Source organism: Pelophylax lessonae (genome assembly GCF_965119305.1).
Source record: "Pelophylax lessonae genome assembly, chromosome: 7".
NCBI lineage: Eukaryota > Metazoa > Chordata > Amphibia > Anura > Ranidae > Pelophylax > Pelophylax lessonae.
The window spans coordinates 277,858,805-277,873,079 of NC_138774.1; the positions used below are offsets into that span (position 1 = coordinate 277,858,805).

The following is a 14,275-nucleotide window of genomic DNA, read 5'->3' on the forward strand; positions in this document are numbered from 1 at the left end:
TGCTGCCAATGCGTGCCCATCAGTACTTTCAATCAGTGCCTCCTCATCAGTGTCACCCATCAGTGCTGCTATCAGTGCTGCCAATAAGTGCCCACCAGTGCTGCCAATAGGTGCCAATAAGGTGCCCATCAATACTTCCAATCAGTGTCACCCATCAGTGCTGCTATCAGTGCTGCCAATAAGTGCCCACCAGTGCTGCCAATAGGTGCCAATAAGGTGCCCATCAGTACTTCCAATCAGTGCCTCCTCATCAGTGTCACCCATCAGTGCTGCTATAAGTGCTGCCTATCAGTGCCTCCTCATCAGTACTCACCAGTGCAGCTTATCCTTGCCCATCAGTGCCTATCAGTGCTCAATCATGCAGCCTCGTCAGCGCACATTAGTAAATGGAGAACAGTTACCTGTTTGCAATTTTTTTTTTACTTCAATAATTTTTTATTAGAAAGATTTATTAGAAAGATTACAACAATACATAAAAAAGAGGGGGGGGGGGAGCAAAGGAAAGGGCAAGGAGAGAGCCCAAATACAGGGAATAGTATTATAAACTGACAGTATCAAAAAGTCCATAGTGACAGGCTGCTTGCAATTTTTTTTTTTTTTTTTAACAATCTATGAAAAAGCTTTGTTTTTTTTTTTTCAAAATGTTTTGTTTTTATTTATTTAGCAAAAAAAAAATCCCAGTGGTGATTAAATACCACCAAAAGAAAGCTCTATTTGTGTGAAAAAAATGATAAAAATTTTAGTTTGGGTACAGTGTTGCATGACCGCGCAATTTTCATTCAAAGTGTGACAGCGCTGAAAGGGTAAAATTGGCCTGGGCAGGAACGGGAGTAAAATTGCCCGGTAGGTAAGTGGTTAAACATCACTTGTTTGTGAAATGGTCATTTAAAAGTATATCTTGTAAAGGGGACAACAAAAACCAGGACTAGCTTACATGGAAGGCTCAAATCTGCCCTACTGGATATTGGTTTTCAGTTTATTCTGTTTGATGACGTATTTACATTGTGTAGAATAGGTTCATGGCCTGTGAACACAATTCACGAGTAAACATAGAAAATGAAAGAACGCGGCCATACCTTTTGGCTTCTTGACAGATTTTTTATCCATCATATAATACACCCAAGGCCGGGAAAATATCCCGTTACCGCTTCCTCCTCCCTTTCCTGGAATGTCCCCTCTCTTAGTGACTCTCCATCCAGTTGGCATACACCCATAGGGACATTTTTTCTAAAGCATTATGTGATTTGTCTGGGTAGTGTCCTCCTCCTCAATAAATCTACAAAGCTTTGGATTTGTTTATTAACCTAGTATACAGTGGGGATCGAAAGTTTGGGCACCCCAGGTAAAAATTTGTATTAATGTGCATAAAGGAAAGATGGAAAAATCTCCAAATTACAGATTAGACATTCTTATAATATGTCAACAAAAGTTCGATTTTATTTCCATCATTTACACTTTCAAAATAACAGAAAACAAAAAAATGGCTTCTGCAAAAGTTTGGGCACCCTCACCCTGCAGAATTAATATCTTGTACTGCCACCTTTTGGCAAGTATCACAGCTTGTAAACGCTTTTTGTAGCCAGCCAAGAGTCTTGTTTGAGATATCTTTGCCCATTCTTCCATAAAAAAGTCTTCCAGTTCTTTGAGATTTCTGGGCTGTCTTTCACGCACTGCTCTTTTAAGGTCTATCCATAGATTTTCAATTATGTTGAAGTCAGGAGATTGTGAAGGCCATGGCAAAACCTTCAGTTTACGCCTCTTGATGTAATCCCCCGTGGATTTCGAGGTGTGTTTAGGATCATTATCCATTTGTAGAAGCCATCCTCTCTTTTACTTCAGCTTTTTCACAGATTGCATCAAGTTACCATCCAAAATTTGCTGAATTTTTATTGAATCCATTTTTTCCTTCTACTCGTGAGATGTTCCCTGTTCCACTGGCTGCAATACAACCCCAAAGCATGATTGATCCACCCGTTGATTCAGTTTCAGTTTTCTAGACAACTGCTTAGAAGATCCCATGGTGCTGATTGTTGGGGCAAGGTCAGATGAGTCTGGGCATTTAAAACCCTTGAGATTGACATCACCTGGTCTTCCCAGGCGATGATTGAGAACAATCCATGACACTGGCAGGTCTCAGCCTTGCAAAGGGGGCAGTGCATGCTATAAATTCTGCAAGGTGCCCAAACTTTTGCAGACGCCATTTTTTTTTTTTTTTTGTTTTCTGTAATTTTGAAAGCGTAAATGATGGAAATGAAATCTAACTTTTGTTGACATATTATAAGAATGTCTAATTGCAATTTGATGCCTTTTGGAGATTTTTCTATCTTTCCTTGGCTTCTTTATGCACATTAATACAAATGTTTACCTGGGGTGCCCAAACTTTCGATCCCCACTGTAGGTGTTTTTTTTCATCTAGTATACATCCGGAAAGTTTTCACAGCGCTTCACTTTTTCCACATTTTGTTGTATTACAGCCTTATTCCAAAATGGATTAAATTCATTATTTTCCTCCAAAATTCTTCAAACAATCCCCCGTAATGACAACCTTAAAGAAGTTTGTTTAAAATCTTTGCAAATGTATTCAAAATAAAAAAAAAAAACGAAAAAAATCCCATGTACGTAAGTGTCACAGCCTTTGCTATGACACTTAAAATTGAGCTCAGGCGCATCCTGTTTCCACTGATCATCCTTGGGATGTTTCTACAACTTGATTGGAGTCCACCTCTGGTAAATTCAGTTGATTGGACATGATCTGGAAAGGCACACACCTGTCTATATAAGGTCCCACAGTTAACAGTGCATGTCAGAGCACAAACCAAGCCATGAAGTCCATGTCTGTAGACCTCCGAGACAGGATTGTATGGAGGCACAGATCTGGGGAAGGGTACAGAAACATTTCTGCAGCATTAAAGGTTCCAATAAGCACAGTGGCCACTGTTCTCTTCCAAGAGCGGGCCGCCCAGCCAAACTGAGCGATCGAGGGAGAAGGGCATTATTCAGGGACGTGACCAAGAACCTGATGGTCACTCTGACAGAGCTCCAGCATTTCTCTGTGGAGAGGAGAACCTTCCAGAAGAACAACCATCTCTGCAGCACTCCACCAATCAGGCCTGTATGGTAGAGTGGCCAGATGAAAGCCACTCCTCAGCAAAAGGTACATGACAGCACGCCTGGAGTTTTCTGAAGGACTCTCAGACCATGAGAAACAAAATTCTCTGGTCTGATGAAACAAAGATTGAACTCTTTGGCCTGAATGGCCTGGAGGAAACCAGGCTCCGCTCATCGCCTGGTCAATACCATCCCTACAGTGAAGCATGGTGGTGGCAGCATCATACTGCAGGGATGTTTTTCAGCGGCAGGAACTGGGAGACTTGTCAGGATCGAGGGAAATATGAATACAACAATGTACAGAGACATCCTTGATGAAAACCTGCTCCAGAGCACTCTGGACCTCAGACTGTGACGAAGGTTCATCTTCCAACAGGACAACGACCTTAAGCACACAGCCAAAATAACAAAGGAGTTGCTACAGGACAACTCTGTGAATGTCCTTGAGTGGCCCAGCCAGATCTCAGACTTGAACCCGATTGAACATCTCTAGAGAGATCTGAAAATGGCTGTGCACCGACGCTCCCCATCCAACCTGATGGAGCTTGAAAGGTACTGCAAAGAAGAATGGGAGAAACTGCCCAAAAATAGGTGTGCCAAGCTTGTAGCATCATACTCAAAAAGATTTGAGGCTGTAATTGGTGCCAAAGGGGCTTCACCAAAGTATTGAACAAAGGGTGTGAATACTTATGTACATGGGATTTTTTTCAAATTTTATTTTTAATAAATTTGCAAAGATTTCAGACAAACGTCCTTTCATGTTGTCGTTATGGGGGATCGTTTGTAGAATTTTGAGGAAAATAATGATCTTCATCCATTTTGGAATAAGGCTGTAACATAACAAAATGTGGAAAAAGTGAAGCGCTGTGAATACTTTCCGGATGAACTGTATAAATATATTTGTAAGAAGGGTTTTTATATTTTTAGGGTGAACTTTCAGCTTTAAGGCCTCTTGCACATGTGCGGTCCGATTACATCCTCCTGTCAGTTTTTTTTAGGTGGACCTGATGGAAATCTCCATGTTAGCCTGGCTATAGAATCAATGGATTCCCCCATCCACACAAGCTAGGCGGATGGCGGAATCCACCATGCTGGGCAATTGTATTGTGACAGTGGGGACTTTTCCGATGTCAGATTACACTGATGAGCGCTGCAGCTGTCTGGCTGTAGCCACTGATCAAATGAAAACTTTCCAACATTTCCGTTAGACAAAAGTCGATTCTTAGATTGACTTTAGTTGAGGGGTAACAGCTATAGATGGATCGAAATTTGGTCTCTGCTGAACTGGCCTGAATTTCAGTCCATCTATAGGCAGGGCCCTCTTTAACCGCTTGCCGACCGCCGCAAGTACATATACTGCGGCGGTCAGCCCCGTGCAGGCAAAGTGACGTACCGGTACGTCACTCGCCTGTGAGCCAATAGGGGGCGAGCATGCACCGCCGGAGGCACGCTCCCGCACCCACTCGTTCACGGACAACTCCGCGCGAGTGACCGGCGGACCCGACGTCCAGCGTTCACTCGCGATCGTCAGTTACTGAGGGAGAAAGGCAAGCGGCTCATGTAAACAAAGTCGCCTGTCATTCTCCCCTGTGTAACAGCAGAGATCATACGGTACTGCTATGTAGGATCGTAGATCTCTGCTGTTACATGTAAAGCCACATCCCTGCACAGTTAGAAGCACGCCCCTAGGGACACACTTAACCCCTCCTTCTCCAATAAAGTTAACCCCTTCCCTCCCAGTGTCATTTTTACAGTAACAGTGCATATGTATAGCACTGATTACTATATTAATGTCACTGGTACCCCCAAAAGTGTAAAAAATGTCAGTCAAGGGTCCAATCTGTCCGCCGCAAAAAAAATTGCAGATCGTCATTACTCGTTAAAAAAAAAAAAACAACAAAAATGACAAATCTTTCCCTTAGTAAACACAATAACTTTTGCGCAAACCAATCAAAATACGCTTATTGCGATTTTTTTTTTTTTTTTTTTTTTTTTTTTTTTTTTTTACCAAACATATGTAGCAGAAAACAAATTGGCCAAAAATGTTAAATTTAGATTTTTACTTTTTTTTTTTTTTTGGGAATTTCATATAAAAAAAAATGTGAAAAATATTGCTATTTTTGCAAAATTGTCGCTCTTTTTTCTGTTTTAGCGCATGATCAAAAAATCGCACAGGTGATCAAATACCACCAAAAGAAAGCTCTGTTTGTGGGAAAAAAGGGACATCAAATTCATTTGGGTACAGCGTCGCACGACCGCGCAATTATCCGTTAAAATCACGCAGTGCCGAATCGCAAAATAGGGCCTGGTCAGGAAGGGGGTAAAATCTTCCGGGGCTTAAGTGGTTAATAGTGATTGGACCCTAGGCAAACATTTTCTTGGCCCCACCCGAATCCAAGTATCAACTATTTGTGGGCAATGAGGGCTCAAAGGGCAGCTGCTTTGGGCCCCACAACAATGACTGGGCCCTGGGCAGCTGCCCTCTTTGCCCTGCGTTAAAGACGGCCGGGTCTATAGGCAGCCTTAGGTAGGCTATACACGGTGCGAATTTCGTCCTGGGTTTTATAAAACGGCCATTCTCCCTAGCCTCTCACAGTGAGAGGAAGCAAACCACCTCACTCCAATTGGAAACTCTTGGAGAAAAATGTTGGAATCTGATCCTTGCCGGCTTTGGCCCTGTGTTTTTTGCTTTGGAAAAAAAATGTATTTTTTATTCCTACTATTTTTTTCTTTTGGAGTTACACCAGATTTTTTGAACAGAGGGATTTATGATATTGGATCTGTGCACCGTAGTTTATGGGGTAAGCTCTTCTACCCTGTGGCCCTATTGGGACAAAGGCCTTCATACGTTTTGGGTGGTGATCTATACCTCCCCCCATATGTTTCCTGACATGACTGAAGGGTTTGCAAATAATTTTGGAGAAAATGTGGATGGATTCTATGATCTATATCAGGGATCCTCAAAACTACGGCCCTCCAGCTGTTGCAGGACTACACGTCCCATGAGGCATTGTAAAACTCTGACATTCACAGACATGACTAGGCATGATGGGAATTGTAGTTCCTGAACAACTGGAGGGCCATAGTTTGAAGACCCCTGATCTATATGAATGAATCGGCACAAAGGATGATGCATAAAATGAAATGGGACAACAATATGGCCCTGAAGAAGAATTGAACTACAAGTTCTTTTGAGTTATTCGAAACGCGTTGGATTCCCTCCTCTTTAGGGGTTCTTTCCCCTTATGGAGGTGTATTGTGTCCCCTTCTTTCCTCTTTTTTACCCCACAATTTTTGTTTATGGTTCTATCAATTTTATGATTGTATTTGCTCTAATCGGTGGTCTCCAGTATCACCTACATAGTTGATATGTTCATGTGATTTATAAGAAATCCTTTTTTAAACATTTTCTAATAAATATTTAAATTTTATATATTTTCTTTTGTTTTCAATTGATTGCCTTAAAAATCCCAATAAAGAGGAGAAAAAACAATGTTTATTCTTAATTGCTTATGAGATGATGGCAACCATTTGTCACCCATAATCGGAGACAATACTTGTAGGGTTTTATAAAAATAAGCCGTTCTTTACCAGTTTTCAGAGCGCCGATCGCCGCTTACGTGATCCACCGCCTCTCTCCTCCTCACTTCTCAACTAACGTCAGCAGGAATCCTCGGCCACGCCCACTGCAGGCAGCTGTCAGTCGGAGAGAGCAGAGAGTCGGCGGGGCCACGTGAGCGGCAATCGGTGCTCTGAAAACTGGTAAAGAACGGCTTATTTTTTTAAAACACAGACACAGGGACCCGGGCACACAGGATTATTAAACCGACCAGACAGGATGGTATAAAGTGGCCTAACAACCACTTTAAAGGAAAAGTTGAGATTCCAGGGGGGGGGGGGGCATTTGCCCCCCCCCCCCCCCCTTGCGGATGCCCATAGCTGTATGTTGCATTGATTGTCCCCTGATCCAATGATTATCAGATTGGATGGGGGATTCCGGGTATAGGGTAGAACACGGGTCCTCTGAAGCTTCACAGGGCAAGTAACTTATCTTTTTTTTTTTCTCTCTTGTCTACAGGAAACTCTGTGACAACTGTATACATTGATCTGTTGCTGCACAATCACCTGAAAGGTCAGTGGTCACCATCCTCATGTCTATATCCTCATAGCACCCAACCGTCCCGGATTTCGAGGGACTGTCCCGGATTTCGAGGGACTGTCCCGGATTTCGAGGGACTGTCCCGGATTTCGAGGGACTGTCCCGGATTTGGAACAAAGTCCCTCTGTCCCCCTTTCCTCCTCATTTGTCCCTCATTTTGGACTGAAAAAAGTTGGGGGGTATGCATCATAGAGAAATAGATGGTGATTCGGTGGGAAATATTGGTTATTTTCAGCACACACCTCAGTGGTGCAAACATAGGCCTGTATAGTAAATGCATATCTGTAGTTAAATTATTGATGAGTATTCTGGAACTTGTGTTGAAAAATACAGTGCATCCGGAAAGTATTCACAGCGCTTCACTTTTTCCACATTTTATGTTACAGCCTTATTCCAAAATGGATTAAAATTCATTATTTTCCTCAAAATTGTACAAACTATCCCCCATAATGACAACGTGAAGGAAATTTGTTTGAAATCTTTGCAAATTTTAAAAAAAAAGTAAAAAAAATAACAAAAATCCCATGTAGATAAGTATTCACAGCCTTTGCCATGACACTCAAAATTGAGCTCAGGTGCATCCTGTTTCCACTGATCATCCTTGAGATGTTTCTACAACTTGATTGGAGTCCACCTGTGGTAAATTCAGTTGATTGGACATGATTTGGAGAGGCACACACCTGTCTATATAAGGTCCCACAGTTAACAGTGCATGTCAGAGCACAAACCAAGCCATGAAGGCCAAGGAATTGTCTGTAGACCTCAGAGGCAGGATTGTGTGGAGGCACAGATCTGGGGAAGGGTACAGAAACATTTATGCAGCATTAAAGGTCCCAATGAGCACAGTGGCCTCCATCATCTGTAAAAGGAAGAAGTTTGGAACCACAAGGACTCTTCCTAGAGCGGGCTGCCCAGTCAAACTGAGCAATCGGGGGAGAAGGGCCTTAGTCAGGGAGGTGACCAAGAACCCGATGGTCACTCTGACAGAGCCCCAGCATTTCTCTGTGGAGAGAGTAGAACCTTCCAGGAGAACGACCATCTATGCAGAATTTCACCAATCAGGCCTGTATGGTAGAGTGGTCAGATGGAAGCCATTCTTCAGTAAAAGTCACATGACAGCCCACCTGGAGTTTGCCAAAAGGCACCTGAAGAACTCTCAGACCATGAGAAACAAAATTCTCTGGTCTGATGAAACAAAGATTGAACTCTTGGCCTGAATGGCAAGCGTTATGTCTGGAGGATGCCAGGCACTTCTCATCACCTGGCTAATACCATCCCTACAGTGAAGCATGGTGGTGGCAGCATCATGCTGTGGGGATGTTTTTCAGTAGCAGGAACTGGGAGACTAGTCAGGATCGAGGGAAAGATGAATGCAGCAATGTACAGAGACATCCTTGATGCAAACCTGCTCCAGAGTGCTCTGGACCTCAGACTGGGGCAAACCAGGCTTTTGGGGTGCTTTGACATACAAAAACTGACATATGTTCTTTCATAGTCTTCACTTCCCACCTCCTGCTTTTTCCTAATTCCCCGTCAGTGTAACAGGCAACCTCACAAATAACTCAAACGTCTAAATCTGCAATGAAAACAAGAAGATAAGTGCCTACAGGTAAAACAGGAAGTCGGGGAAACTCTCCATACCTTTTGGGGTGCAACAGAAAGTGGGGCTAAATCCTCCAAAGGGAACACAAAGTTTTAGAACCTCTGTCTGGATTTTATTGCTATCTTTGTCCCTCTGAATGAGCCGACCTCACATCCTCTGTGGCTCAATATGTCCTACAAAACAGAAAGAGAAATCTCCTCTTCTATGGGGCATGGACAAACTTAAAGTAGAACCCTTTTTTTTGTATTAAAATAATACATATTATGCTCCAGGCGCCTCCTCTTCATCGGTTTGCCCCCCCCCCCCCCGGAAAGCCGCTTTCCATGGGGCACCAGTGCAGGCTTGCTCCCGAGTCCCGCTGGTGCGTCCATTGACACAGACAGTGGGACTCGGCCCTGCTCCTGTGTCACAGGATTTGACTGACAGCAGAGGGAGTCAAAGGCTCCCACCGCTATCAGTCTGTCCAATGAGGAGCATGTGCACATCGTTGGATCAAATGGAGCTCAGGTAAGGCGCTGGAGCACAAAGGTGAAAAACCCTAAAGCTTTACAACCACTTTAAGGAAGGGTTATGGGTTTTTGCCATCTGTGTTCCATTGGGGAGATTTCTCTTCACTTCCTGTTGTGGCTATGGGACAGGAAGTGGTAGGAAATTCCTTCAGAATGAGGAAAATTCCTGGTAGTCACCATATATGAGTTTGGGTGTCCTTCAGACTCATTTCTATCTGAACTTCCACTCCGTGCAATTTTTAGTCCAATTGGCTGCAGGCCAGGCCATTCCCCACCCTACAGCACACAAAAAAATTTGGACAGGATGCTGGGGACATCAATGCCCTTATATGGACACAAGCCCTAATTTGTGGCACTTTTCCACTGCAAGTATCGGCTCGGCTCTACTCGGCCCTGCTTGGCCTGGTTTGGTTTTCCACTGCATGGTACCGTGTTGGAACGGTTCGGTACGGTTTGCTTTTCCACTACATGGTACGGTGTTGGAACGGTTCGGTACGGTTTGGTATGGTTTGCTTTTCCACTACAGTAGTACTAAAGTAAGTGGGTGGGATAACAACGATTCTCTGACCAGTCAGTGGCCAGTAGTGACAAACAGTCAGCTGATTTCAAAGGATTGTGGGATATGGTACCGGTATGGTACCTCTTGGAACCACAATCGAGGTGGTACTGTTTTAGCGAGCCGTACCGTTCGGTTCCATGTAGTGGAAAAGCGTCGCCGTACCGTACCGAACCATTCCTACACCGTACCATGCGGTACCAGCAGTGGAAAAGCACAAAAGCGAGCCGAACGGTTCGGTTCCATGCAGTAGAAAAGCGCCTTTAGAGAAAGTCATTGGCCAAACCTAGACATGTGACTGTTGTCAACAACATCCCGCCCCGTTGTGCTGTGAGGCTGGGGTGCAGAAGTTAAGATAGAGATTAGTTTGGTGGATGTCTGATATCATCTCTAGTAGTCACCAAGGTCAACAGAACTCGTGTCCCAATTGGACAATTTCCTCTCTAATCCTGTTCTGGTGACCACTCAAAATATTGGGATTTTCTTTCACTTTCAGTGATAACGGTCACCTGGAGGGTAATGGCACTTTTCCACTGCAAGTACCGGCTCGGCTCTACTCGGCCCTGCTTGGCCCGGTTTGCTTTTCCACTGCTGGTACCGCAAGGTATAGTGTCGGAACGGTTCGGTACGGTACGGTATTGTTTGCTTTTCCACTAAAGTAGTACTAAAGTTAAGTGGGTGGGATAACAACGGGGTGGGTGGGATTCTCTGACCAATCAGTGGCTAGTAGTGACTGCATGCAAAGGATTGTGGGATATGGTACCAGTTTGGTACCTGTTGGAACCACAATTGAGTAGGTACTGTTTTTTCAGAGCCGTACCGTACCGTACCGTTCGGTTCCATGCAGTGGAAAAGCAAACCTATACCGTACCGTACCGAACCGTTCCGACACTATACCATGCGGTACCAGCAGTGGAAAAGCACAAAAGCGTGCCAAACCGTTACGGTTCCATGCAGTGGAAAAGCGCCATAAGTCTCCCCAAAAGGGATAGCAATAAAAACCTGGTGTTCCAATTGCTCTCCATGCTATCCAAAATGTAAAAAAAAAAATTCCTTTGGGTGTCAATCCTCTGGTCACCTACAGCAGTGTTCCTCAACCTTTTTTCAGTCAAGGCACCCTTCAAAATTATGGAAAATCTCGAGGCACCTTCCAAAACTATGGACAGTCTTGAAGCGCCCCATCCTAAAATTTTAAAACTATTACAATAGTTTTACACAATGCAGCAACATCAATACATGTAGAACATCCAACGTTAGAGGAGATTTATTCTTCCAAGGAAAATACACTTTTGCAAACTGGTACTGACTAGTATTCCAATGTTTCTCTTCTCCCTCGGTTTTTCTCCATCACTTAGCTAATGAGACCCCAAAACTGATGGAGAGGCAAGGGAGGGCCAAACAAGGATGATATGCAGGAAACTGACATTCTCCTTATCAACTGATGATGTAATTAGTCGTTAGGAAGTTGGCAGCTAGAAGGCTGTAATGGTGTACAATGAAAACCTATGGCTTTGTGTAAATAAAATGCAGCCTTCATCCACCCAATGGCTTGTATACAATTTTAAGGCAATTTTTAGGCATTTTTGTCAAGGCACCCCTGAAGAAACCTCAAGGCACCCTGGTTGAAATAGGCGGCCCTACAGCACTTAGTGATTCTTCCCATCTGGCCCCCCATGAAGCTAGGGGACACAGTAGTAACGTGGGGTCATGGGTGAACTAACAAGGGCAGCGAGGTACCAGGAATGTGACACTTGAGAGTTTAGCGGATGATTTCTCTGCATCTGGGCGGCGTTTGGTGAAGCAGGTAATAGAAGTGGGTATTTATTATCTTTTTTTGCTTGGACATTTTTTGGCCACTTTGATTTTGGTGTAAAAAGGACAGCTAGAATATATTAATCCATGCTGACACCAAAAAACAGCACCCTTGTGAACAGAAGGCAAGCAAAATTCCCACTCACCAGATGCTGTAGATCCTCCTTGCCAAATGGCAATAGGATCATTAAGGCTTTGTGGGGTTCCTTTGCCCCAGGTGAATGCTCCACATCAATCCAGCGGTCTCCCTTACTGCCGGCTCGAATGTTCCAGATAAGGTGGTTCATAGGCAAAAAAAGGGAACGGAGAACGGACTTCATATAGTGTAAAAACCAGTGGTGGCTGGTGCTCGGTAATTCGGGGGGGGGGGGGGTGGCGGCAAACCAATGCGCACCCACCCAACCCCTCCCCGGTCGGTCAGTCAGTTGGCAGGTGACACCGCCCCCCCCCCAAACGGTCTGCCTCCTTGCCTCCTCCTGTCCAAGTCGGAGTCGAGCTGAGCCGCTGTCCTCCTCCAGCCGTGTCTCTTCTGCCTCTTCCAGTAAGATCGCTTCTCCTTTTGGCCAAACAGGAAAGGGGTCTCACAACCCTCTTCCTGATTGGTTGGGAGGAGAGTCAGTGTGACAATAGAGAATATTCATTTGCTATTGTCACATAACTGGGTGGGCTTGGGGCGCAGTGCGCCCCGAGCCCACCCTTTTTTTGAAGCCTATTGGAGCCTCTGGCTCTAATCATGTGCTTAAAAAAAAAAAAATCCCCTATTGGAATCCATGCGTCCGGCGCCCTGCATGTAGATAGGGGAGGTGGCGCCCCTGCTCCCCCAATGGACGGGCTGGGCCGCCCCTGGTAAAAACGTTAAGCCTTTATTTAAAAGTCCAGAACACGGGCTATGCTTAGGGCAAATACATAAATGTAAAAAACACCAGTGAAAAAATATATATTTCCTGTGTGGCTTCCCGCACTTGTATATGGGAGCCACGCAAAGGGGCAGCGTGCCAGACTCCCGGCATTGCGCTCCACCCGCAAAATATGACGTCATCGCGTGTGTTCCAGCTTGACGCGTTTCATCATTGGTTTGACGTCTTCAGAAGCTGGTGATTTTGGTGACACAACCTAATTGGAGAGAACATAAAAAAATGAACAATGTTTCCAGTCTTCCCAATTATATTGAATCAAAAAAAAATGTTTGGGCTAGAGTTTAGCTTAAAGTGATTGCGTTCCACCTGCAACATATAACGTTACCGTGTGCGTTCCAGCCTGACGTGTTTCGTCATTGGTTTGACGTCTTCAGAAGCTGGTGATTTTGGTGACACAACCTAATTGGAGAGAACATAAAAAAAAAATGAACAATGTTTCCAGTCTTCCCAATTGTATTGAATCACAAAAAAAATGTTTGGACTAGAGTTTAGCTTAAAATTATATATTTTTTTTCCCCACAAGCTTTTATTAGTCCTCATAATTAGAAGCATGAGGGTGGTGTGTATTTTGTCTACATTCTGTGCTATAAGGTTTCTCTTCCTCAGTTGTGAAATTTGGGAGGAATATATTTTTACAGTTTATTTATGTTGCAATTAAGGTTAGATACGCTCTGTTAGTATCTATTATCTAAAGCAACAGAGGAAATCCCAGACAATTCCTGTAAATGGTTGTGAAATGATCATCCTAATTATCATTGACTCTTTTTTTTCATCCTCAGGTCAGCATGTCTCAGAAAGGCACAGTGGTCCTGGCGTACAGCGGGGGTCTGGACACATCCTGTATTCTGGTGTGGCTGAAGGAACAAGGATATGATATCATTGCCTATTTGGTGAGTTTTCATTGAACTTCTCGATACAAATTGCTTTTTACCCTGGGGATTTAAAGACCTTAAGGTCAGCCATACACTGAGCTATTGATGCGGGAATCCCTCCTGCCAGGTCATTGTCTTGTCCTAGCAGCTGCGAGAGATAATCGCAGGTAATAGACGCTGGTTATACATGTTATGCATGTTGATCGATCGATCAATTTGGTGCATTTAGCTGGCCCATATATGGTTCGAATCAACTTGGTACATTCAGCCTGCCTATACAAGGTTGGAATTGACTTGGTACATTCAGCCTTCCTATACAAGGTTGGAATCGACTTGGTACATTCAGCCTGCCCATACAAGGTTCGAATTGACTTGGTGCATTTAGCCTACCTATACAAGGTTCGAACCGACTTGGTACATTCAGCCTGCCTATACAAGGCTCGAATCGACTTGGTACATTTAGTCTGCCCATACAAGGTTCAAACTAACTTGGTACATTCAGCCTGCCCATACAAGGCTTGACCCGATTGGTACATTCAGGCTGCCCATACAAGGCTTGATCCAATTGGTACATTCAGGCTGCCCATACAAGGTTCGAATCGACTTGGTACATTCAGCCTGCCTATACAGGGCTCAAATCGACTTGGTACATTCAGGCTGCCCATACAAGGTTCAAACCGACTTGGTACATTCAGCCTGCCCATACAAGACTTTAACCGACTTGGTACATTCAGATCCC

General features: G+C 44.1%; 1 protein-coding gene across 1 annotated transcript in view; it reads left to right on the forward strand.

The window, feature by feature from the left end:
• ASS1 (argininosuccinate synthase 1) overlaps nt 1-14,275 on the forward strand; it is a 166,205-nt gene that overhangs the window by 11,991 nt on the left and 139,939 nt on the right. Inside the window, exons 2-3 of the mRNA XM_082263083.1 lie at nt 7,187-7,240; nt 13,444-13,554. Of these exons, the coding sequence (XP_082119209.1) occupies nt 13,450-13,554 (105 nt within the window). The 5' untranslated portion in view covers nt 7,187-7,240; nt 13,444-13,449. The remainder of the gene's footprint in view (nt 1-7,186; nt 7,241-13,443; nt 13,555-14,275) is intronic.